At 36.2% G+C, this 27879-nt stretch overlaps 1 protein-coding gene across 13 annotated transcripts in view; it reads left to right on the forward strand.

Annotated features, from left to right (window-relative positions):
* The window catches only part of ATG7 (autophagy related 7), a 234927-nt gene that overhangs the window by 100295 nt on the left and 106753 nt on the right, over positions 1-27879 (forward strand). For all 13 annotated transcript variants that reach the window (XM_041763260.1, XM_041763261.1, XM_041763259.1 and 10 more), the window contains one exon: positions 13827-13949. In XM_041763260.1, the coding sequence (XP_041619194.1) occupies positions 13827-13949 (123 nt within the window). The remainder of the gene's footprint in view (positions 1-13826; positions 13950-27879) is intronic.

Below are 27879 nucleotides of genomic sequence, written 5' to 3' on the forward strand. Positions count from 1 at the left end.
ATATATGTTTGTCTTTCCAAGGATCTTCAAAAGTATTGTCACTCTTTTAAGATGATAAACTAGACTTGGTAGTTATTTAGTTCCAAACAATTCTAATTGGAAATGGCACATTTTAAAGAAACAATCCACAGATTAATGGGGAAGATTAAGTGTGTCTGTCTATCCATCGGCCCACTCCTCCATTCCTCCCTCCAGATAGTGTTTTTTTATTATTCCAAGTTGCTTTATAGACAGCCTACCTTGGATGCTTATACTAACAGCTCATTGTGGGTCTTTTTGTTTTTTTTAAAATTAAGGCATAATTCACAGGACACCTGGTGGCTCAGTGGTTGAGCATCTGTCTGCCTTTGGCTCAGGTCGTGGATCGAGTCCTGGGTTAGAGTCCTGCATCGGGCTCCCCACCGGGAACCTACTTATCCCTTTCCCTATGTCTCTGCTTCTCTCTCTGTCTGTCTCATGAATAAATAAGTAAAATCTTTTTTTATAAAAAGCACAGTTCATGTATCATAAAATTCATCACTTTAATGTGTGCAATTCTTTGGTTTTTAAGTATGTTTGTGCAACCATCACACTATCAAATTACAGAGTATTTTCATCGCCCCTCCCCCAAAAAAGCTCCAGATCCCCAGTACCCATTAGTAGTCATTCCCCATTCCCAGCTTCCCCCTGATCCTGGCAAGCACTAATCTACTATCTGTCTCTATGGATTTTCCTATTCTAGACATTTCATGTAAGTGGAGCCATACATGTAGCCTTTTGCAAAGGGCTTCTTTCATTTAACATAATGCTTTCAGGGTTCATCCATAATGTAGCATGTGTCAGTACTCCATTTCTTTTTAAGACTAAAAAATACTACATTGTATGGATATACCACATTTTTTAATCCATTCATTAACTGATGGTTATTTGGGTTGTTTCCACTTGGCAGCTTTTATGAATAATGCTGCTACAAGCATTTGTGTATAAGTTTTTGTGTGAACATATGTTTTCAGTTCTCCTGGGTGTATACCTAGAAGTATAATTATTGGGTCATATGGTAACTCTGTTTAACATTTTATAAAATTGCCAAACTGTTTTCCACAACAGCTGTACCATTTTAAATTCCCATTAGTGAAGGAGGATTTCAATCTCCATCTTCTTGTCAACACTTGTTTTTGTCTCTTTTTTATTATAGCTTTCTTACTGGTGTGAAGTGATATTTCATTGTGGTTTTGATTTGCATTTCCCCAGTGACCAATGATGTTGAGCATCTCTTCATGTGCTTGTTGGTCATTTGTCTGTCTTTTTTGGGGGGAATGTCCATTCACTTACTTTGTCCATTGTTAAATTGTTTGAGGGTTTTTTTTGTTGTTGTTTTTTGGGTTGTTTTTTTTTTTTTTTGTGGTGGGCTTGGCTTTTTATTGAGAAGTTTTAAGAATTCCTTATATAGTCTGAATACCAAACCCTTATCAGATAACTAATTTGCTAATATTTTCTCCTATTTTTGTTGCTTATCTTTTCATTTTCTTGATGTATCCTTTGACGCATAGTAGTTTTTGATATTGATGACATCCTTTTTTTTTGGAGGGATGGTAAGGGGGTTAAGTATGGTTTTATTGCCACATCTAAGAAACTGTTGTCTGACCCAAGCTCATAAGGATTTACTTTGATTTCTTCTAAGAGTGTAACTGTTTCAGCACTTACATTTAGATCTGTAATTCATTTTCAGTTAATTTTTATATTTTGGATGTGGTGTTTAACTTCATTCTTTTGCGTGTAGATATTCAGTTGTTCCAATACTGTTTGATGAAAAGAGTATTTTTTTTATCCCATTAAATTATCTGGTTATTCTTGTCAAAAACCTAAGGGTTTATTTTTGGATTCTATTCCATTGATCTGTATGTCTGTCCTGATGCTAGTGCCATCTAGTATTGATTACTGTCTTTTTTTAAAATTTTGAATCATGAAATGTGAGATCTCCAACTTCATTCTTTTTCAAGATTGTTTTGGCTATTCTGGGTTTCTTAGGTTTCCATATGAATTTTAGGATCAGCTTGTCATAGTCCCCACCTACTAAAAGCCAGCTGAGATTGCACTGAGTATTAGATCAATTTGGAGTATATTGCTATCTTACCAACATTAAGTTATATAATCCATGAACTTGGAATGACTTTGTATTTATTTAGTTCTTTACTTTTTTCAATGTAGTTTTCAGTGTACATGTACTGCACTTATTTGATTAAATTTATTCCTAGGTTTTTTTTTTTTTTTGGATGCTGTTATAAACGGAGTGGTTTTCTTTTCAAGATTTGTTAGAGAGAGAGACTGTGAGCAGGAGGAGGGACAAGAGAGAGGAATAAGGAGAAGGAGAGAAGAAGACTCCCCCTGAGTGTGGAGCCCCCATGCAGGGATCAGTCCCATAACCCTGAGATCATGACCTCAGCTGAAATCAAGAATCAGACGCCCAACTGACCAAGCCACCAAGGCACCCCTAGATGGAGTGGTTTTCTTAATTTTTTCTTTGAATTATTCATTGCTGGTGTATAGAAATACAATTGATTTTTGTATATGGCTCTTGTATCCTTCAAGAATAGAATGTACTCTGTACTCAAGAGTAGGAGTACTTGATGTACTTTTTTGTTCTAAGAGTGTTTTGTGGATTTCTTAGGCTTTTCCACATACAAGATGTCTTCTGAAAATAGTTTTATTTTTTCCTTTGTAAGCCAAATCCAATCTAGACAGATGCTTTTATTTCTTTTTTTGCCTATTACCCTAACTCTATAGAGCCTCCAATACAATGTTGAATAGAAGTGGCAAAAGTGGGAATCCTTGTTTTAGTCCTGATGGGAAAGCTTTCAGTCTCTCACCATTAAGTATATAATATTGGTGTTTATTAATGCCCTTTAGCAAGTTGAGGAAATTCTCTTCTATTGCTAGTTTATTCTTTATTATCATGGAAGGGTGTTGGATTTTGTCAAATGCTTTTTCTGTGCCTATTTAGATGATGGTGTGGTTTTTGTTCTTTATTCTATAAACAGGTTGTATACATTGATTTTTATATGTTGAACCAACCTTGCTTTCCAGGGATAAATCTCACTTTGTTATGGTGTATATAATCCTTTCTATGTGTTGCTGGAGATTCAGTTTGCTAATTAAAAAATATTGTTTTTAATTTCCTTAAGTAATCTCTATGCCCAACATGGGGCTCAAACTCAACCCCAAGATCAAGAGTCACATGCTGCTCTTACTGAGCCAGCCAGGCACCCCAGTTTGCTAATATTTTAGATGAAGATACTTGCACTCATATTCATAAAGGACATTAATCTTTTGTTTTCTTTATCTCTGATGTCTTTGTCTGATTCTGGTATCAAGATAATAGTGATCTCAAAGTGAATTGAAACATGTTTCCTTCTTTTCTATTGTTCAGGAGGATTTGTGAAAGATTGGTTAATTCTTCTTTAAATATCTGGTAAAATTCATCAGCAAAGCCACCTGCTTTTGGGCTTTTCTTTGTGGGAAGTTTGTGATTACTAATTCAGTCTCTTTACTTTTCATGAATCTATTCAGATTTTCTATTTCTTTTTGAGTCAGTTTTAGTACTTGTCTTTCTCAAAATTTTTCCATTTTTATCTAGTTCATCTAATGTATTGGCACACCATTGTTTATAGTACTTCCATATAATTGTTATTTCTGAAATATTGACAGTCATATCCCCTCTCATTCCTGATATTAGTAATTTGAGTCTTTTCCCTTTAATTTTTGGTCAGTCTAAGTAGAGGTTTGTCAGGTTTGTTGGTCTTCTGAAAAGATTTTATTTCTGCTCAATTATTTCCTTCTTCCAGCTTGCTTTGTGTGTAGTTCACTTTTTTTGCTTTTTCTTAGGTTGAAAAGTTAGATTATTGATTTGAAATCACTCTTCTTTAATATAGGCATTTATAGCTATAAGTTTCCCTCTGAGTGCTGTATTTCAATGCATTTCATAACTTTTGATATGTGTGTATGCGTGTTTATTTTTGTTCATCTCCAAGTATTTTCTAATTTCTCTTGTGATTTCTTATTTGATCCATTGCTTTTAGGAGTGTGTTGTTTAAGTATCCATCTATTTGTGAGCTTCCCAAATCTCTTTCTGTTATTAGTATCTAATTTCATTCCATTGTGATCAGAGACTATAATTTGTATGATTTCACCTTTTTTTCACTTACTAAGACATACTTTATCATCTAATACATGTATATCCTAGAGAATGTTCCATTCTTTGAGAAGAATATGGATTCTACTAATCCTGGATACAGTTTATATACTGTTGTTCAAGTCTTTTGTTTCCTCAATGATCTCTGTTTAGTTGTTCTATCCATTACTGATAGTGTAGTATTGAAGTCTCCAACTATTATTGTTTAATTATGTATTTTTCCCTTCAATTCTATTAGTTTTTGCAAAATGTATTTTGGAGCTGTATTGATAGGTACACATAAAATTATAATTATTTTATCTTTTTTAATATATTGATCTTTATTTATCCCTAGTAACAATTTTTGTCTTAAAATCTATTTTGTTTGATATTATTATAACCTATCCACTTAACTGATTTTTGGTTTCTGTTTTCATGGATTCTTTCTCTTTTTTAGGCAGCTTTTTTGAAATATCATTAATATATACAAATTTTACATATTTACGGTATACAACTTGCTGTGTGTGTATATATATTGAAATGATCACAACTGAGCTAGTTAACGTATCCATCACTCTAAAGAGTTAGCATTGTGAGAGTGGGTATACGTGTTGAGAAGTTTAGTATGAGGTCTGTCCTCTTGGCAAATTTCAAGTATGCAATATGGTGTAGTTAACTGTCATCACCATGTTGTACATTAGATCTCCAGAACTTTTATCATGCTAACTTAAACTGCATGGAATATCTTTTTCTAATCTTTTATTTACAGCCTATTCCTGTCTTTGAATCTAAAATGAATCTCTTGTAGACAGCATGTAGTTGGATGGTGCTGTTTGTTTTATCTGTCCATTCTACCATGTCTGCCTTTTCAGTTGGAGCATTTAATTCATTTATATTTAATGTAATTACTGATAAAATAGAATTTACATCTGGCATTTTGTTTTTTTGTTGTTTCTGTTTGTTTGTTTTCTATGTGTCTTATGCCTTTTTTTCTTTCTGTATTCCACCTTTTTTGTGTTAGATATTTTCCAATGTTCCATTTTAATTCCCTTGTTATTTTTTCTTACTCTCTCTCTCTCTCTATTTTTTTAAGTTGGTGCTTTTGATGGCTGCTCCAGAGTTTACAATTAAAATACTAATTTATAACAATGTGTTTTGGTTTTAATGTCACCTTAATTTGAATACTAGTAAAAACCTTGCTCCATTGTACCTCAGTTTGCTTCCCCTTCCTTTGGGCTTACTGTCACAGAGATTAAATCTTCATATGACAACATAAATCTATAATTATTACTTTATGCATTTGTATTTTATTGTATTATGTATCTGTATTTTAAATCACATAGAAGAAAAAATCACAAAGAAAAAAGACATTTGTCTTTTATTTTTATCTATGTAGTTTCCTTTACCTGTGTTTTTTGTTTCTCCTTATGGATTTAAGTTACTGTCCAGTGTCCTTCCATTTCAACCTGAAATACTCTAGAATTTCTTACAGGATAGATTTGCTGGTGATGAATTCTCTTGTTTTTGTTTATCTGGGAATGTGTTAATTTCTCCTTCATTTTTGAAGGTTAGTTTTGCTGGACATAGAATTATTGATTGACAGTCTTTTGCTTTCAGCACTTTGAATATTTCATTCCAGTACTTTTGGTCCTGTTGTTTCTGAAGAAAAATTGGCTGTTAATGATTCCCTTTACATGATAGGTTATTTCTCACTTCCACTTACAAGATCATCCCTTTGTCTTTTGACAGTTCAATTATGATGTGTCTAGGTATAGGTCTCTTTGAGTTTATTCTGCTTGGATATGTAGATGAATGTTTTTCATCAAACTTGGGAGATTTTTTGCCATTATTTTTTCAAATATTCTTCTGCTTTTCTTTCTTCTCTTCTGAAACTCCTTTTAGGTATATGTTGGTACACTTGATGATGTCAACAGGTCTCTGAGGCTTTGCTCAATTTTCTTTCTTTCTCCTTAGACTGGATACTTTTTGGTTTGCTTTGTTTTGTTTTGAGAGAGAGAGAGGGAGAAAGAGAGACAGAGAGAGAGAGAGAGAGAGAGAAAATGCATGCTCAGCATGGAGCCTGACATGGAGCTTGATCTCACAACCTCAAGATGATGCCCCAGCTGAAATCAGAGTCAAATGCTTAACCAACTTAGCTACCCAAGTGCCCCACAGACTGGATATTTTCAGTTGATCTATCTTCACTCATTCTTTCTTTGCCATGCCTAAAACTGATTTCAGTCTCTGTAGTGAATTTTTCAGTTGTATTTTTCAACTCCAGAATTGCTCTTTGGTCCTTCTTTATAATTTCTCTTTATTGATATTCTCTATTTTAGTGAAGCATCACTTTCATGCTTTTTTTTTGTACTTAGACATTGTTTCTTTTAGTTCTTTGAATTTACTTAAAATAGCTTTTTTTTCCGAAGATTTTATTTATTCATGAGAGACACACACACACACACACACACACACAGAGAGAGAGAGAGAGAGAGAGAGAGAAGCAGAGACACAGGCAGAGGGAGAAGCAGGCTCCATTCCATGCAGGGAGCCTGATGCGGGACTCAATCCCGGGTCTCCAGGACCACCCTGGGCTGAAGCTGACGCTAAACTGCTGAGCCACCCGGGCTGCCCTTAGAATAGCTATTGTAAAGTCTCTGAGTAGTATGTTCCCGAGAAATGGTTTCTAGTGACCATTTTTGTTTTTGGTTTGTTTCTGTGTATGGGACATATTTTCTGGTTTCTTTACATATCCAGTAATTTTTGTTGAGAGTTGGATGTATTACATAAGATAATGTGTTAACTCTGGAAATCAAAGTCTCTCCTCTGCCCATTTATTATTGTTCTTTGCTGCTGCTGTTGTTGTTATTTAGTGACTTTTTTACTGTTATTTAGTGACTTTTTTACTGAACGAATTTCATTAAGTTGATGTTCTTTGTCCTGTGTGACCATGAAATTTCTGCTGTTAGTGTGGTGTTATCTAATGATTAGAGATTTTCTTAATTTCCTTGAACCAGTAAATCACAGTCTTTGCCGAGATGCTCTGTGTATTGGGGAGTGCTTTCAATGCTGAACTAGGCATTTAAGAGTTCTGCCTTTACCTTTCCTCTCCTGCTTGCACAGATACTGAGGGTCAACTAGAAGTGAGAGCTTACAGCCTTCTCAGACCTTTCCTGAGCATGTGCACAACTTTGGGCATACAGCTCACCATGTGCCTGTTTACAGTCTTCCAGATTCTCATGATATGTTGGAATTTTTCAAAGTCTCTTATGGTATTACCCAGAATTTTGTTTTACACTCTTTGGTTAGTGCATTGTTGCAGCAACTATTATGCAGGTGGCAGTTTTCTGAAAATGGAGCTTCGAAGGAGCTTCAACTCCAGTCTGCCCCCTCTAGTGGCTGCCAGGCTGGTTTCTACTATGATTCTGTGTTAGTGTTCAAGGGTACATTTGAGCTAGAAGTGGAAGGGGTGGGAATGGAGCATGTTAAAAGCCTCAAAGCCCTTTGTTTTTTTACAGAAATTCAGATGTTTTCCTGAATATAAATACTCCTCAGACTTTGTCATTATTCTCTTTTCTCTTACAAAGAAGAGGATTTACAAGAGGCTCTCACTCTGCTAACATTGCTGACATCACTATGTGTCATCTTGTCATGTATTTTCTGTATTTATCAAACCCTAGTTGGCAGTAATAAATGCATAGCATTTCAGTTTCCCTTCATAAACCATTCTTTGTCAGTGATCGAAGTCGTGAGATCCCTTTTGTATCTTAGTAGATAGGGAAACAGGAATGGAGTTGCATCTCCATTTTAGAGATGAGCAAACAGGCTCCTAAAGGTGAAGTGTCTTGCCCAGTGTTGCCAGCTTGCTCCCAGTTGAGTGTTAACTCCCAGTTATCAGTTTCTTTTCTTCTGCCCAGTTGACTCAAGCAGAATTGTGATTTTGGTATATGAAAAAAACAAGATATGATAGTTGATTTTTAATATATTTTTTTAAGTTTTTGATAGCTGATTTTTTAAATGCAATTGTGGGTTATTCCATAAGAAGTTTAATTTAAAGACTTAAGTGTTAGAACTTTTATTCCATAGTCAGTTATCTCAATGTCAATACTGTTTTCTGTTTTGATTTGAACTCTTCCACATCCTCTAATTTATAGTTGTGCCCATTTCGCATTTGGATGCCTAAGATTGTACACTATTCAGAGACTTCAGGGAAACAACAAGAGACTTCCTTGTTCCATATTTTTGATATGCCAGTAATACCATTACATACCCTGAACTCAGATTTTTCTTTTTTTTTAAATTTGGCCTTATAAATCCTGCCTATGTCCAATTAAAGTAAGTTAACAGCAGCAGATTTAATTAGATTGATAGCAGGCAGCCTGGGTGGCTCAGCGGTTTAGTGCGCCTTCAGCCCAGGGCCTGATCCTGGAGACCCAGAATCGAGTCCCACATCGGGCTCCCTACATGGAGCCTGCTTCTCCCTCTGCCTGTGTCTCTGCCTCTCCCACGTGTGCTCTATGTCTCTCATGAATAAATAAATAAATCTTTAAAAGAAAAATAATTAGATTGATAGCTATTTGTTTCCATCTGAAGCTGTTTTCTCATCCATTACTTGCTTTATATCACTGAGATATATAGAACAGAAACAAAGTTATCCAGCATGTGGTTAATAGTTGGAAATGCTGTCAACCCTCAGTTATCATGGATAGTATGAGCATTTCCTTCAGTTCTTTTGGCAACTTAGTGTGCCCTGGGAAGTGGGATCAGAATATAAAAGGGAAGAAAAGATCATAGGGAGTGGAATTAATCAGGCAAGACTTGATGCAGGAGCTGGTACTTGAGCTGAACTTTGATGGAAGTGAAAGATCTCCCTTGGAGGAAGACTGGAGGTCACTCTCAGTGGTTAACACCAAGAAGGAATAAGAAAGGAGCTGGGAGCAGTAAATGTGGGACAGTAGTTTTAAGGGCTGCTGAAATCAGAGCTTTCTTTCTTCCTCTTTGATTCTTTTTTATTATGGTGAGAGAAATCCCAAACACCAAGAGACAGAAACTGATCAGGGGTTTCCTGATCTTATTAGTGATGTTTCCAGCTTGTTATCCAAAGTGGGGCTTCTCCACTCTGGAATTTGCCCTCCTTGGAGCAAAGCCTCTGCAGACTACTGGGTAACTGTCCATCAGATGGGAGTGTTTTGACCCTTCTTTGTGGATTTTTAGAGGATGGGAATCAGAGGTCCTGGTGGCTTCTAGCCATAATCTTTTATTACCCAATCTGGGATATTGGGCTAGCTTTCCCTGAATATTTTAGAGATCATGACACATGTAGATTTTTAAATCATTTGGGGTAAGTAAATACAATTTCTAAACAACAGAGACTTTGAATAAGAGGTTGCAGACACTGTATGAAAATACATAAGCTAAAAGAAGAAAACACATAAGCTTTTTTTTTTTTTTTTTTTTAGGTTGGGTACTTAGTTCCTGTATTCTTGTTTAAAAATAGGCAAGAGTTGTAGACCATGAATCTCTTCTGCTTCTCGAGAAATGGAAATCATTGTGTGGTATTATCAGGAGATCTTACACCCTGTGAAAGGCATTCTTCAGAGAATTGTCCAAAGTTGGAAGGTTCTAGAGGGACTTAAATGCCTAGCTGCGGGGGTAAGGTTTGATCTAGTAAAGAGCTGAGAATTTCAGCACGAGAACAAATACTCCTAAAACCATGACTTAAGAGAGTCTACTATCTTTGTCCAGCAGTATGCATGAGACATGAATAAAGTTAACCTAGCCTTATAAAATAGTTAAGTAAGGAAAATCATGTTCATCAGGAAAGGATCTATATCTTTATATACAAAGAGTCATTATTATTTCTCTACTTAGCAAACTCTCCCAGTACCTTTAGAGTACTTACAATCTATCAAAATGGAGTAAGTACACTTCTCAGGACCATGTATTTTTTAATTACTTAGGAGGTGCACTATGTTTTATGTAGACTGACATGTTGTTGCAACACCCAAATTCATTGTGATAGTATCTTTTTGGGGGTGAGGAGTAATTTAAAACACATTTTTTCCTTTAAGAAGGTCAAACTATAGGGCAAAATATCCTTGTACCTTTTATAAGCTGCTTATACTCCTAACACAGATTAACTTCCCAGCACATAAAGGGAATACTAGAAAACCCTTGCATGATTAAATATGCCTCTGGAGGATTAAATTTTTCCACATACTTTTGAAGCCAGAGCTATGCATAATGTTTCAGCATTAAACTTTCTGTATGTCTCGATTATGGGGGAGGGTTTTGCTCCAACTGTTCTTGCTGTTAGTTTTTCTGCTATTCAGATTTGCAGCACTGCAAAATTATCTGTGGAAACATAGACTTGAAATCTAAAAGGTTGATTAAGGTACAACAAAGTATCATCTCTGGAATTATTCTAATTTTTTTTCAAAGTTTTTATCCATTTTTCAAACCTGTTTCTTCTTTTTCCTTACTGAAAACCTGGCACAAAGTAGCTAATTAGTGAGCTTAGTGGTTCAGAAATAAGTGATCACTAAGCACATAGTATTTATCATTTTGAAAAAGATCACTTAATTTTCATGCATATTTTTCTAAGATAAAATTCTTTCTTGCAAGGTTTCTCTTTACTCCTGAGGGATTCAGTTACTAAGTGCCTTTTTATCCAGGTGTTGGGTTGTCAGGTTAATTTACTGGGATTCATCAGCCAAAGGCTTTGCTTTGTGTACCTTGAGGCATACTGATCACCCTTTGCTCCTCTGTGATTGCCAGTGTATCTCTTCCTTCCAGTCTGCAGGTCCTACCTTACCATCCTTGGCTTTCTTCATTGGTACTCAGCAGCCCCTTGATTTATTTGACCTCTCTTTTACCTTTATCTTTTCAATGCCCAAGTTTAGATGAGTCCAAGTTTAGATTTCTCCCAAAACTTGTATTTTCTGTCCTGAGAAAGGGCTTCCATTTCCTTTCTTGCATTTCCCACACAGCTGTCCCAGACCATCACCACCATCCTGAAGCTCCATGGTCCACCCCATCCCCTTCTCTGGCAGCAGATGACCTTGCTGCCTGCTCTCAGACGCCAGGGCTTCTCACTCCCACCTCCCTACTTTTCTAACTTAACACTACAGCTGCTTTGTTTCCTACTAAAGGAGGGCTGCTCCTCCTAGCTCCAGCTTCATCAGGGCTTCAGAGTTCTTTCTCCTCTTCTGAAACCTTTCTCCAGCACTGGGGAAAAAAACAGAGATTTTAATATTCAAATAAGTAATACATTCACATGGTTTTAAAAATTCAAGTAGTATAAAAGAATTTACAGAGGTAACTACTTGACACCAGTTGTGTGTGTGTGTATTATTCCAGAGATCTTATATGCATGAACAAGCATACACATAGGTAAATTTCCCTTTCTTCCTCTTTCCTCCTCTATCTTTATTTTTAAAACATTAATAGTAGACACATGGTGTGGACATTGCTTTTAATATTTCTGCATGTCTTGGAAATAAGTTTACATCAATACTATAGAGCTACCTCATTCTTTTAATTATGCCCTTGATTGTAAATACACCATAATTTTGTTAACCAGCCCCCATTACAGAGTAGCTGCTTCTAATCTTTTGTTATTGCAAACAATATTTCAGTGAGCATCATTACATGTTGATTTTTTTTTTTTTTTTACTCATGGACAACTATATCTGTATGGAAAGTCTTTTTTTTTTTATTTTTATTTATTTATGATAGTCACACACAAAGAGAGAGAGAGAGGCAGAGACACAGGCAGAGGGAGAAGCAGGCTCCATGCACCGGGAGCCCGACGTGGGATTCGATCCCGGGTCCCCAGGATCGCGCCCTGGGCCAAAGGCAGGCGCCAAACCGCTGCGCCACCCAGGGATCCCTGTATGAAAAGTCTTTGAAGTGGAATTGTTGCATCAAAGGGTTTATACATTTTCATTTCTTTATGGAAGAATTTTTTAAAATTGTTTTCTATTTCTTATTTTGCTTCTCCAGCATTTCTATTCATGTGCCATTGATTTCTTGGATTTATCTTCAGTGTCTACTTTTTGATACATTCATCTCTATTTCTTCTGAGTTCCGAGAGAATTCTTGAGACATTCTGGTTCACTGTTTCCTTTCTAACATTCACAATTCCTGTGATCTTTGAATTTTTAAATATGATAATCATTATTTTGTTTGCTTCTAAGAACTCATACATTCTCATATTGTTCACCTATCAAGACTGCAGGCCTTTAATCTTTTCATCAAAGGACAGCATGTTATACAAAAAAAGTGCTTGATGCCTTTTCATAAAGCACACCAACACCCAGATAAAGAAACAAATGTTGTCAGTATCTGGAGCCTTCCTTGTTCCTCTTCCAGTTACAGTCCCTCCATGAGTAACCACTCTCCTGACCTAGATTCATTTTGCCTGTTCTTTTTTTTTTAATTTTATTTATAAAAATGTAACCATACAGTAAATATTGCTTCTCTCTTCTTTAACATGATGTTTATAAGAATTATCTATATTGTTGCAGGTAGGTATAGTTTCTTTTCATTGCTAAATAGTATTCCATTGCATGAATATGCCAGTTTGTTCATTCATTCTACTATTGATGGACGCCTGAGTAGTACCTAGTCTGGACTATCATGAGTAGTGCTGCTATGGACACTTTGGGTCTTCTGATGCACAACTGTATCCCTTTTTTGTAGATTATTATATTAATATATTTATATATTATATATATGTTATATATATATATGTATAAAATCATGTCTAGGAGTATAATTGCTTGATCACAGGGCATATAAACGTTAAGCCTCTAAATCACTTTCTCATTTTGCACTCCCATGAGAATCCTAGTTGTTCTACATTCTTGCCAGTACTTGGTATCTTCTTTTTCATTTTAGCCATTTTGGTGTGTAAAAAGTAGGATTTCATTATGGTCTTAGTTTTCATTTCCCTAATCACTTGTAATGTTGAGAGCAACTTTTCATATGTTTATTGGCCATTTAGGTATCCTCTTTTGTGACATGCCTGGTGAAATTTATTTTTACATTTTTAAGCTATTCTGCTTAAAAATATATATATATGGTTAGCCAGTAGATCACATTTCCCACCCATTTATCCCTCTCTTTGCCTTTATCCTTTTTAATTTTTTTCTTGGCTCTTTTCTGGCTTGTTATTTTTTTCCTTAACAAGTGAACATTAGAAGTAGGTAACCCCAGGGGCACCTGGGTGACTCAGTGGTTGAGCATCTGCCTTTGGCTCAGGTTGTAATCCAAGGGTCCTGGGATCGAGTTCTACATTGCGCTTCCTGCAGGAAGCCTTCTCCCTCTGCCTATGTCTCTGTCTCTTTCTCTGCGTCTCTCATGAGTAAATAAATAAAATCTTTAAAAAAAAAAAAAAAAGGTAACCTCAGCTTTTCTGGGAATTTTAGTGAATTTGCATGAGACTTACATTTTATTTGAAAAAATTGTCATCTGAACTGGAAGACAATGTCATTGTTTCTAAAACGAGAAAAATGATAAATACTAAGCCCTCCCAGTTTTTGCCCACCAGATTGCATTATTATCCCCATATTTAATTCTAGTTTTAGTTTCATTTTTGACAGTGCTTGTAGAAGTGAAAATATTGTAATATGCTTTTAAAACCTGCAACCTCTTTTTAAAAATTATAAATGTTTTACAGGTTCTTGATCAATATGAACGAGAAGGATTTAATTTCCTAGCGAAGGTGTTTAATTCTTCACATTCCTTCTTAGAAGATTTGACTGGTCTCACATTGCTGCATCAAGAGACCCAAGCTGCTGAGGTAAGAATAAAGAAAGCTCTCTGTACTGAGGACTGGTGTGTTTGAAACCTACTTGATACTCAGGTTTATGGAAAAGTAAGGAAGCAGTTAATTATGATGTTTTTCCTTAGAACAAACATTTGTAAATAATTTTTCTAATTATCAGAGAAGGAGGAACCTTTTCAGTTGCTGGATGTTGATGTGTGCAGATTGTTATATAGTAGGTGCCCAATCCACATAATTAAAGGGAGTAAAGGTTATGGATTTTCAAGCACCTCTGGTCCTCTCTAAAGACTAGCATGCCTGTGGCCATGGGAGAGTTGGCTCTGATGTCCACACATCAGAATGTAAGACAGTAAAGACAAGGGCTCTGGCCATGTTCTTCAGAGAGATATGCCTGGCTTTTATTTCATAATTAGATACATCTTCTGAGATCACTGAACTCTACTATAAAATGGCTTCCCCAGTCACAATCTGAGAAAATTATGCTTTGTCAATTAGAATATATTGCAGATCTTAATTTCTTGTGTAGAAGTTCTTAGGAGAAATGTAGCCTGTCTTAGCATTTCCACAAGCTACATAAAGAAAGCCTTGAGTGCCTGTGTCATGATGGAGTGGAACACTTGCAAAGATGCCATTAGTTCTATTGTCCTCTTTATGGATTACCATCCCATTCCCCCCCTCCTGGGGTTATGTGTCTTCCCCATTGGGGCAGTCCCCAGTAGTCAGTGAATAGACATTCAGACCCAATACTAGACTAGCTGATGGCAAACTAAGGCCGCTGTTTGAAAGATTGGAGCTAGTAGCACTAAGGAAACGAGGAACTACCAGAGTCATATCCTCTGAGGCTTGCAGCAGATGGAGGTGAGAGTTTTAGGCACAACAGAGAAGCAAGATACTACATCTCAAGTACTACTTCTAAGACTGGAATCATTTCTGGGATGCCTGGCTGGCTCAGTTGGAAGAGCATGCAACTCTTGAGCTGAGGGTCATGCGTTTGAGCCCCACATGGGGTGTAAAGATTATTTAAATAAATAAAACTTAAAAAAAAACCCTTGAAACTAGTTCTTCTTTAACTTGCCTTGGTGTCCTCTGGGCATTCAGTAGTTGTAGTATTCCACTTATAACCAATAGTTAGATCTACATATTGTCTCATAGCTTCAGTTTCAGAAGATGAATGGCATCTCTGCTGAACTTATAGACTTGAGATTTGTCCCTAGAACTGTGATTGGTTCCCAGACACAGTTCAGAACATTATGTTGCTCATGGCCACCTTTTTATCCTTTGAGTAGCATTGTACTTACTGCCTGAGGATGAGGTAAAAATAACTTAAAGATGTTTTCAACCATACAATTCGTTGACTAGTTTGCTGAAGGAATATTTCTCTGCCCAGCTAGAAATAATTCATATACTTCTCTTTCATTGGCTAGATGAATTGCAACTTAAAATTGACCCCAAGTTTCACTAATTAAAACAGAGCAGATGCTAGGATAATGGGCAGGTTCCTTGATGAAATCTGGCTTGTTTTACATTTGAGTTGGTCAAACATTAATAGCTTTTTCAAAGACCCAGAAAGAGAACAGGAAGTTTAAGAGAACAATAGTGACTAAATAGATGGTGGGGCAGGAGGGGACATGGTTTCATCCGCAAGTCTGTTTTCTTTTTTTGAAGTTTTCCTCTACTAAATTATGTTTATAGTTTTGGAATCATAAGCTGCACATCAAATTTTTGATTAGAGATGGTAGACTGGTTGGCCTGTGAGCCAGATATGGCTTGCAGGTGTGTTTTGTTTGGCCTGCCCTGTGTGTTAAATTCTGAATAAAGTCAACATTTAAAACTAAGGAGTTTTACATAAAAAAATCTGAATTTTCCCATTTCCGACTTTGAAAATACCAGATCTGGCAAGCCTAGGCTTGCATTTCTTAATAGTGATGGTTAGCTGGAGCCAGGATGCAAATTTTGTAGATAAATAATGTACTTTATATGAAATTTAAAGATGTAAAAAATATTCTGCGTGAAAAGGAAATACACTTGTCCCTTACCACCTAGTTTCCTTTCTAGAGACAAATACTGTTGTTGCTTTTTTACCCAAAGTTATTTTTTAAGTGATATTCTCCATTTAAACAATGCTCTCAAGTTAATGACCCTAACAAAGGTGTTAGAATTTGCAATCCTGGGGCAGCCCCGGTGGCCCAGTGGTTTAGCACCGCCTTCAGCCCAGGGCCTGATCCTGGGGACCCAGGATCCAGTCCCACAGCAGGCTCCCTGCATGGAGCCTGCTTCTCCCTCTGCCTGTGTCTCTGCTTCTTTCTCTCTCTGTGTCTGTCATGAATAAATAAATAAAATCTTAAAAAAAAAAAAAAAAGAATTTGCAATCCTTATCTTAGAAAAGGATCATTCTTTTTCTTTTTTGTTTTTTAAGATTTTATTTATTTATTCATGAGAGACACAGAGAAAGAGGCAGAGATACAGGCAGAGGGAGAAGCAGGCTCCCTGTGAGGAGCCCAATGCAGGACTTGATCCCGGATCCTGGAATCACGACCTAAGCTGAAGGCAGGCACTCAACCACTGAGCTACCCAGGTGTCCCCATTATTTTTCTTAAAAAGCTTTAAATGGGGCTGTAGGTTTTTTTTTTTTTATTAAAAAAATTCTTGTCATTTTATTTCCTCTTATTTTCTATCATAGTAAGTGTACTCTTTCATCCCCCACCCCCATTTCACCCATGCCTCCACCTACCTCCCCTCTGGTAACCATCAGTTTTTTATAGTTTCTGAGTCTGTTTCTCAGTTTGTCTCTCTCTCTCTCTCTCTCTTTTTTTTTTTTTTAGTTTGTTTTTGTTTCATTATTTAAGTTCCACATATGACTGAGATCATATGCGTATTGGTATTTGCCTTTTTCTGTCTGACTTATTTCACTTAGCATTATATTTTCTTGATCTATTCATGTTGTTGCAAATGGCAAGATTTCATTCTTTTTTTTTTATGGCTGAATCATATTCCACTGTAATTTTACCACATCCTCTTTATCCATTTATCTGTCAGTGGATACTTGGGCTGCTTCTGTAGTTTGGCTATTATAAATAATGATGCAGTAACCATAGGAGTACATGTATCCCTTTCAATTAGCATATTTTGGAGGGGGATAAATACCCAGTAGTGTGATTAATAGATTGTAGGATAATCCTATTTTTAATTTTTTGAGGAATCTCCATAATTTCCATAGTGACTGCATCAGTTTCCATTCCTACCATCATTGCATGAGGGTTCCTTTTTCTCCATATCCTTGCCAACACTTGCTGTTTCTTATGTTTTTTATTTTAGCCATTCTGACAGATGTGAGGTAATATATCATTGTGGTTTTGATTTGCATTTCCCTGATGATGAGTGATATTGAGCATCTTTTGATATGTCTATTAACCATCTGGATGTCTTCTTTGGAGAAATGTCCATGTCTTCTGCCCATTTTTAAATTGGATTATTTGGGGTATTAAGTTGTATCCGTTCTTTATATATTTTGCATACTAACCCTTTATTGGATATGTGATTTGCAAATATCTTCTTCCATTTGTAGATTGTTTCCGTAGTATTGTAGAGTGTTTCCTTCACTGTGCAGGAGCTTCTTATTTTGATGTAATCCCAATAGTTTATTTTTGCTTTTATTTTCCTTGCCTTGAATATAAAAATTAGTGAAACGGAATAAAGGGAAAGGAGAGAAAATAAGTGAAAATATCAGTGAGGGTGACAAAACATGAGAGACACCTTACTCTGGGAAATGAATAAGGGATAGTGGAAGGGGAGGTGGGCAGGGGGCTGGGGTGACTGGGTGATGGGCACTGAGGGGGGCACTTGGCAGGATGAGCACTGGGTGTTATGCTATATGTTGTCAAATTGAACTCCAATAAAATTAAAAAAAAATAAAATACTTTCCTTGCCTCAAGAGACATATCTAGAAAATGTTGCTATATTCCATATTGGAGAGATTACTATCTGTGCTCTTGTCAAGGATTTTTATGATTTCAGGTCTCACATTTAGATCTGCAATCCATTTTAAGTTTATTCTTGTGTAGGGTGAAAGAAAATGATCCAGTTTCATTCTTTTTCATGTTGCTATCCAGTTTTCCCAAAACCATTTGTTGAAGAGATTTTTTTTTCCATTGTATATTCATTCCCCCTTTGTTGAAGATTGACTGTATAATGGGTTTATTTCTGAGTTGTGTGTGTGTGTGTTTTAAAGATTTTATTTATTTATTCATGAGAGACATGGAAAGAGAGAGAGAGGCAGAGACACAGGCAGAGGGAGGAGAAGCAGGCTCCATGCAGGGAGCCCCACGGGGAAATCGATCCTGAGTCTCCAGGATCACGCCCTGGGCCAAAGGCAGCACCAAACTGCTGAGCCACCCAGGCTTCCCTATTTCTGAGTTTTCTATTCCACTGATCTGTTTCTTTTTTTATGCCAGTACCATACTGTTTTAACTGCTACGACTTTGTAATGTAACTTGAAACATGGAATTGTGATATCAATTTTGCTTTTCTTTTTCAAGATTGTTTTGGCTATTTGGGGTCTTTTGTGGTTCTATACAAATTTTAGGAATGTTTAGGGGTGCCTGGGTGGCTCAGGTGGTTAAGCATCTGACTCTAGATTTTTGGCTTGGGTCATGATTTCAGGGTCATTGGATTGAGCTCTGCATTGGGTTCTGTGCTCAGTGCAGAGTTTGGCTGGGATTCTCTCTCTCCTTCTCCCCACCTCCCACCAAAATAAATACATAAAATCTTTTTTTTTTTTAATTTAGGATTGTTTTATTTCTGTGAAAAATGCTATTGGTATTTTGATAGGGATTGTACTAAATCTGTAGATTGCTTTAGGTAGTATAGACATTTTAATGATAGTTGTTTTTCCAACCCATGAGCATGAAATGTCTTTCCATTTCTTTGTATCATCTTGAATTTCTTTTATTAGTATTTTTTATGGTTTTCAGAGTTGAGTTCTTTCACCTCCTTGGTTAAGTTTATTCCTAGATATTTTATTGTTTTTCATGCAATTATAAATGGGATTGTTTTCTTCATTTCTCTTTCTGCTGCTGTATTATTAGTGTATAGAAATGCAATAGATTTCTGTACATTGATTTTTGTATCCTGTGGACTTTACTGAATTCATTTATCAGTTCTAGTAGTTTTTTGATGGAGTCTTTGGGTTTTCTGCATAGAGTATCGTGTAATCTGCAAATAGTGAGTTTTACCTCTTCCTTAACAATTTGGATGTCTTTTATTTCTTTAGTTGTCTAATTGCTGTGGCTAGGACTTCTAGTACTATATTGAATAAAAGTGGTGAGAGTGGCTATCTTTGTCTTATTTGTGCCCTTAGGGGAAAAGCTCTTGGTTTTTCACCATTGAGTATGATATTGGCTGTGGGCTTTTAATATAAGGCCTTTATTATGTTTAGATAGATTTCCTCTAGACCTACTCTGCAGAGGGTTTTAGTTTTTTTATCATGAAGGGATGTTATACTTCATCAAATACTTTTTCTCCATCTGTTGAAATGTTCATAGTTTTTATCCTTTCTCTTATGGATGTGTTGTATCATGTTGATTGTTTTGTGAATATTAAACCAGCCTCACATCCCAGTAATAAATCCCACTTATTCATGCTGTATGATTTTTTAAAATATATTTTTGAATTCTATTTGCTAATATTTTGTTGAGGATTTTTACATCTATATCCCTGAGACATATTTGCCTATAGTTCCCAATTTTGTGGTGTTTGTTTCTGGTTTTGGTATTAGGGTGCTACTGGCCTCAAAGAGTGAATTTGAAAGTTTTCCTTCCTCATATTTTTGGGAATAGTTTGAGAATAAGTATTAAAACTTCTTTAAATATTTGATAGAATTCATCTCTGAAGCTGTCTAGTCCTGGACTTTTGTTTGTTGGGAGTTTTTAGATTACTGATTCAATTTCTTTGCTGGTAATCAGTCTGTTCAAATTTTCTTTTTATTCCTGCTTCATTTTTGGGAGGCTGTATGTTTCTCAGAATTTATCCGTGTCTTCTGAGCTATCCGATTTGTTGATATATAGGTTTTCATAATAGCCTGTTACAATTGTTATTCTGTTACTTCTTTGGTGTTGGTGGCGGTTTCTCCTCTTTCATTAGTGATTTTGTTTAAATTGATTTTTCTCTCTCTTTTCTGAAATGAGTCTGACTAGAAGTTTATCCATTTTGTTGATCTTTTTAAAGAACCAGCTTCTGTTTTCATTGATCTGTTCTATTCTTTTAATTTCTGTATCACTTATCTGCTCTAGTCCTTATTATTTCCTTCCTTTTGCTGGGTTCAGGTTTTGTTTGTTCTTTTTTCTAGCTCCTTTAGGGATAAGGTTAGGTTGTTTATTTCAGATTTTTTTTTTTGCTTCCTGAGGTAGGCCTGTATTACTATAAACTTCCCTCTTAGAACCACTTTGCTATATCCCAGAGATTTTGGACCATTGTGTTTTCATTTTTGTTTCCATGTAATTTTCAATTTCTTGTTTGATTTCTTAGTTGACCCATTCATTGTTTTAGTAGCATGTTATTTAATTAACCTCCATGTGTTTGTGCTCTTTCCAGTTTTTGTTTTGTTTTGTTTTGTTTTTGGTGGTTGATTTCTAGATTCATAGCATTGTGGTCAGAAAAGATACATGGTATGATTTTGATTTTTTTTTAATTTTTTGAGACTTGTTCTGTGACCTAATATATGATCTGTTCTGGAGAATGTTCTGTGTGCACTTGAAAAGAATGTGTATTCTGCTGTTATAGGATAGAATGTTCTGAGTTTGTCTGTTAAATCCATTTGGCCCAGTGTGTCATTCAAAGCCACTATTTCCTTGTTGATTTTCTGCTTGGATGATCAAATGTAAGTGGGGTGTTAAAGTCCCCTGCTATTGTATTACTATTATTTCTTTTATGTCTGTTATTAACTGCTTTATGTATTTCAGTGCTCTAAATTGGGCTATATTTTAAGACAAAGCTCAGCAGAAGGCCTCTAACCATAAAACGCATTGCCCCCTACATTATTTTACATTATTATGAAAAATATGTATGTGTGTGTAAATAAATATATATATCAAAATCTAGGTGAAGGTAGTGTTTTGATTTATGTATTTGATTCCCAATGCATTAAGAGGTATTTATTAATAAAAATACAAAATTCTTCATTCCATATAGAAAGGTCCCAATTTATTTATTTTAGCAATGCAATCAAAAATGCCCAGTTCAGGACAGCCCAGGTGGCTCAATGGTTTAGCGCCACCTTCAGCCCAGGGCCTGATCCTGGAGACCCAGGATCAAGTCCCACGTTGGACTCCCTGCATGGAGCCTGCTTCTCCCTCTGCCACTTACGCTTGCTCTCTCTCTCTGTGTCTCTCGTTAATAAATAAATAAAATCTTAAAAAAAAAAAAAAAAAAAGAAAAAAGAAAGAAAAGAATGCCCAGTTCACATCTTGGGCTCTTTTTATGCCTCAGCATTGGAATTACAAAAGATTCAACCAGATAATTACATGTGAGTGTATCATTTTGTATGTTGTTTATAAAATATGTGTTTGTACACATACTATTTTTATAACAGGAATTACTGAACACCTTTAAAAAATTTGATAGCAAGTCACTGTGCTGGTAACTGAATACAGAAGTTAATGAGATGAACTCATAGTCTAATACAAGAAACAGATGTAAATAGTGCACTCTAATATCAAAAATATTTTTAGTCATTTATATATATTAAGTGCTCAGAGAGCACTTATTCCTGCCTGGGGGAGTAGGGATGTCAAAGAAAGCTTCACACAGAAGGGAACAAGTATTCCAGTTAAATTTTAAAATTTAATTTTTTTTATTTAATTTTTTACTGAGCTATAATTGACATTCAACATTATATTAGTGTCAGGTGTTCAGTGTAAAATGATTTGATATTTGTATGTATTCCAAAATGACCATCACAATAAGTCTAATTAACATCCATCACCAGTTAGTTTTAAGGGATGAATAGACTGTCTTTAAAAATAAAAATGGGGAGGGAAAGGAGAGGGAAAGGGTGGAGGGCATTCTAAACAAATAAAGGTCTCAGAGGCCAAGAGTCTTTAGTGTGTTACTCAGAATCATGAGCACGTAGTTGGAACCAGTTATCTGAAATCAGATAAGGTGGGTTTTTTAAATAACAGCTTTATTGTGTTGTAATTCACATATCATGAAATTTACCCTCTTAAAGTATACAATTCAGTGGTTTTTAGTGTATTCACAGAGTTGTCATACTACTCTTACTTCTAAGTTCAGAACATTTTCATCGCCCAGAAAGAAACTCCATGCTCATTAACAGTCACTGCTCATTCTGCCTTCTTTCTAGGCCTGGCAACCACTACTGTACTTTCTGTCTCCATGGATTTGCCTATCCCAGACATGTCATGTAAATGAAATTAAACAATATGTGGCCCATTGTGTCTGGTGTCTTTACCTAAGCATGATGTTTTCAGGGCTCATCAATGTTAGAGCAAAATAATTATTTTTTTCATTAAAGAAAGAAAAGTTTTGATGCTATTAAACAATCCCCTATCCTTTAACACCTGTGGTCTATCTCCCAAAATATAGACCCTTCTAAAGGAAGAATGCAGAGCTGATCCTACTAGAGACTACAAATCCCTTTCTTTTCATAGAAAGGAACACAGGAATAATGGATTCGAAGATATATTCTGAGACAATCACCCAGATTTAGTGAGATTGACTAATGCAACCCAGTTTTTCGCACCCACCTTTCTTCCATCATCAAATGGTCCCCAGATGATTGTCATTATTTTAGGCTAGTTTACTATTGTTATCACAGTGCTGTTGAGATTGAAATTGACAGACAAATCACCAGGTTGGTTTCTGTTGGAGGAGGGGTGAGGTGTAAGGTGCAGAATAGGGACTGTGAATGTGGTGATGGGGCCAAGGGAGGGGCAGACAGATCAAACTTACAAAGACGAGTTTATTTGGGGTAATGGTGATTTTGAGGTAATGGCATAAATGAATGGTATTAGAGATAGGATGGTGATAGAGCCTGGGGAGAAAGAGGGAGTCTGGTAGATGGATTTAGCTGGTAAAGAAAATTATCGTGTTTCACTGAATACAGTGAAGAGAAGCTATTGAGCTAGGATGCAATAAAAAGTATTTAAATGAGGAATGTGTGTGATAGATTGACTGTCTTGAGTTGTAGCTTAAAAAATTAAAAATACTCCTCTCATAAATGTTTTTGCTAATGTTACGTCTCCTAAAGAAGAGTTCTTAGATGGAGACAGTCCTTAGTCTATAGTCCATCAATCTGCCAAATTATAGTTACATTCTACCCATGAGGTATTAGAAGACCCTATGGAGAAAAGCCCCCCACCCCCCCTCAGCTTTTGCCCTCTTAAAATGTTGCTATCCAAATAGGAATTTTGCAAACTTCTGATCCTTACTTTTTGAGAATGGGTTTGGATACTTGGAGATTGACCAGAGTTCCCTGTTGCTTATCCCTGTCTGTTTATTCCAGTTGGAATAAAAGGAAATGGCCTTAAAGTTGACGAAGTACAAGATATCCAAGTCATGAAGCTGTTGAAGTGCTCACCAGATGCTTTTAAAACTGCTGAATTTGTTGAAGAAAGGCTCAGTGTAAATCAAACACACAAATTACTTAGCCATCTTTTCATAAAATTTGCTGTGACTTAATCTTTTTAGGGTTATTTTTCATCAAGTACCTGTTCACATGCACTGAATTAGTTCCAACTGTAGGTTCAACATTGTGCTGGGGGAAATGCCAAATAATTTTCAAACCCCATCTAGAGAGAAAAGACTGATTCATAAGAGAGGTAATAAAGCAAGCTATATCCTTGAGAAATTCAAATAACAAAATTTCATAACCCAATTTCCCCAAAACACTTTATTCTCATTTTTAAAGGTTTGCAAGTTACGTGACTCCAGGATTACTTTTAGGCTATGTTTTCTTCCCTTGCCTTGACTGTGTCATCAATATTTGATGCTGTGTCATGCAGTTACGATTTTAGGATTGCAGTTACAGCACTTCATTAATAGAATTTACATCTTTGTCAAGTGTTTGCTAAGCAGAACTTTTTTCCTGCAGAATCAGAGATTAACGAATGATCATTAAAAAATAGTTGAATGCCAACAATAACAAAGATGTAAAATCATGAACAGGCTGGCAGAAATAAAGAAGGCTGAGCCGAAGGGTTGATTCTGAATTAAAACTCAGGTTCTGACTCATCTACTACAGAATTCAGAATTCTGGAAAATAAAGTGCCCATTTCTCTCATAGCAGGAAAGTCATATGAAAAACATTATAGTCATGTGATATGACTTCATTGGCATGACAATTTACTATTCAGCAAAGTAAATAACACAATTAACAAGTGTTTCTGCTGGGCCTTTTGCACTTACACTGAGTTTTTGGCCTCACCCCCTCACAGATGGTTTTGATTTGGTTCCTGTGGAATATTTTTTTGTTTTGTTTTGTATTTAACAACAGTCAGATATTTATGTACAGCTTCATCAAGAACCTCTGATGACAAATATGCTTTTGGAGGCCAGTAGAAGCTGTGGGAAACCCCCATGTCAGCACTTAGACCTGTTTCCAATGGAGAAAAATCGCTGTGGGGACTGACCTAGCCTGCTCATGAACCTAGTTTGCTTTTCCCACAGTCTTCTGCTAGCCCACTTCCAACCTGCACTGGCCAATCCTCAGACTGTATCCTGCTTTGGTTTTTCCTTATGAAGCAATCCCTTGAGACACAGCCTTGGCCTTCTCTCCTAATTGAAGGAGAAAGGCAGAAACAGCAGGCAGAAAGCCATTTAATTCTTAGATTGGAAATGAGAGCCTGGTTTTTGAAATAAGGCTTGGCAGTATCCCTTCAGAACTCAGTTTATAAAATGAATCCCTTTTACTTGCTTTCAGAGTTATCTACATAGATTTGAGATGTTTAGATAAGTTGGTGTTGGAGAAGGATCCAATTGGAGGATAAACGATGAAGTTTGGGCAGAGTCCCCACCCTTCCCTTCCGAAGAGCAGTCTTGGATGGTATAATCCATTTAGAGATCTATGGGGGAGAGAAGAAGAGAATCATAAATGCTAAAAGAAGAGTTAAAATGGCAAATATTAAGAAATAGAGTATGGGTACTGCATCCTTCTATAAATTTCAGTCCTTGTTCTCCTCATGTTCTCCTGAGTATTGGCATAAATATTCAAAACTTGAAAATTTTGTATATCAGATTTTTAAAGGAATTGAGCCATATGTGAAATTCTTTTTAGTTCTAATAATCCAGTGGTTTTATTTCAAATATAGCTGGTGGGACCAAGAAGAAAAGAGATGGCCAAATTTTTATGTCAAAATGTTTTAAAATGTATCAAGATGATTATTTTTTATACATTTTATGACTATTCACTGTTATCTGTCCTATCTGGGTTGTCATGGCTAGAGGCATTTTTTTTTGTTGGATTCTTTAGAGGTTTAGATTTGAGCCATAACATAACATTTCTCATACCTTATGTTGATTGGTAAATGTAGCAGTATATATAAATTCAATATGATGTAAGCCAGCATCATAACTCACCTCATTGTCCAGCCTTGATGCCCTGGACTTTTGGCTTCTTTATAAACCTAAACCAAAGTTTCCCCACACCATAATCGAGTGTGTTCCTTGAATCTGCCACTCACAGCCTCTTGGTACAGCTTCCAAAGATGATCTCGAAAGCCCTTAAGTAATGATAACATCTTCAGAATGTTGAATGTATAATATTCAAGCATTTTCTTTAAAAATAAACCACATTACACTATAATACTCGTAGAGTAAATCAGTAGCCTGAACCATGACCTGGTCAAAGGCCTGAGTCCATATTACAGCTTCGCCAAATAACCAAGACTGCTGCCTTTCAGCCATGTGCATTGTGTGGGGCAAGACCATGTGCAGGAGGCCTGTGGGGTCCTGCACGAGCCTTGGGTCATTTGCCTGATTTCACTGAGTTTCATTTTCTTCATTTATAGAATGGGATCAATAATTCCTGCTCCTCACAACTGCTGTGAGCATTAAATAAGAAGGTATCTAACAAAAGAAAGACAAATTGGGGTACATCAAAATGTAAAACTTTGTGCTTTAAATAGTTTTTTGCAAGTCATATATCTGGTAAGGAACTGATATCTAGAACTTACTGGGAATTCTTTCAAAACTCAGTAATAAAAGGACATAAGCCCAATTAAAAACTGGGCGATGGATTTAAATAGACATGCCTCAAAAGAGGATATGCACATATCCAATAAGTACATGAAAGGAAGGTCAGCATCATTAGCCGTCAGGGAAATGAAAATCAAAACCACTGAGATACTACTTTGTACCTACTAGGGTAGCTATAATCAAAAAGACAGCAGTAAGTGTTGCCAAGGATGTGGAGAAACTGGAACCCTCATACATTGCTAGTAGGAATGTAAAATGGTGCAGCCACTTACAGTTCCTCAAAGAGTTAAGCACAGAGTTACCATATTGCTCAGCAATTCCACCCCAAGGTATATAACCCAAAGAAATGAAAACATTTGTTCATACAAAAACATGCATACTGATGCTCGTAACAGCATTGTTTACTTGTATAATAGCCCCAAAGTAGAAACAACCCAGAGGTCCATCTAGTGAATGGATCAATAAAATGTGGGTGTTAGACTGGAAAATACTGGAATATTATTTGACAATAAAAAGAACTACTGACACATATTATAACACAGATGAACCTGCTAAGTGAAAGAAGCCAGTCACCAAAGGGTACATATTACAGGATTTCATTTACATGAAATGTCCAGAATTTAAAAATCCACATGGATCTCTTCTGGAGGTGATAAAATGTTCTAATCTTAGATTTTGGTGATTCTTGCACAGCTGTGACTATACTGCAGCCACTGAGTTGTGCACTTTAAATGGGTGAATTGTATGGCATGTGAATTATATCTCAATAAAGGAGTTTAACCAAGAGAAGAGAAAGACAGCATGGAGCCCCAGTGCACATAGCTAGGACTCTGTGTGCTTCCTTCTTTCCTTTTCTCTCTCTGGCTTCTAAGGGCAGTGTTGATTTTCTGTTGTGACAGGCTGTCAGATCATGTTAGCTCATTGTTTGTAGAAATGAACTTTGTGTAAATATGATAGTGATTTTTGTTCCCATTTTTATTGTGCCTCCATTTTCCAGGCCTTAGTCTCTGCTCACCTTATTTCACCCTGTCTTGCACTATGGCTAGTACATACACACAGCACATCACAAACACACCCACACATTTTCTCTTTTCCTGAACCATTTGAAAGCAAGTCCCACATACAATGATACCTCTAAATTTTTAGCATGAATCACCTAAGAATAGTTATTCTTTTCATATACGCAGAATACCATTATATCACAGAATAATGGACAGTAATTCCATCATGGCATCTAAAATCCAGTATGTATTCCTATTTTCCCCGTAGTCCACAAAATTTTAAAAGTACCTTTCAAACCATTATTTGCTTTTTTTTCCCCCAAAAGTTTGTAACTTTATACTTAAAAACGTTTTAAAAAATAAAAATTAAGGGGCACCTGGGTGGCTCAATGGTTTAACATCTACCTTCAGCTCAGGTCGTGATCCCGAGGTCCTAGGATTGAGTCCCACATCCAGCCCCCCACAGGGTGTCTGCTTCTCCCTCTGCCTATGTCTCTGCCTCTCTCTCTCTCTCTCTCTCATGAATAAGTAAGTAAAATCTTTTAAAAATAAATAATAAATAAAAATAAAAATTAAGCGTCAGTTACTTGGTATATAAGCTTGATCTTATCTCTAAACTCTTAACACCTTGATTTCTAAAAGGAAAATACAGTTATCCTATTAGGTAGCATACCCCAGAGCTTCTGCTGCTCTAGACAGGCCTCTTCCTGGTGAGGTATCTCTAGGTATCACCTTGG

The sequence above is a fragment of the Vulpes lagopus genome, chromosome 7 (genome assembly GCF_018345385.1).
Source record: "Vulpes lagopus strain Blue_001 chromosome 7, ASM1834538v1, whole genome shotgun sequence".
Classification (NCBI taxonomy): domain Eukaryota; kingdom Metazoa; phylum Chordata; class Mammalia; order Carnivora; family Canidae; genus Vulpes; species Vulpes lagopus.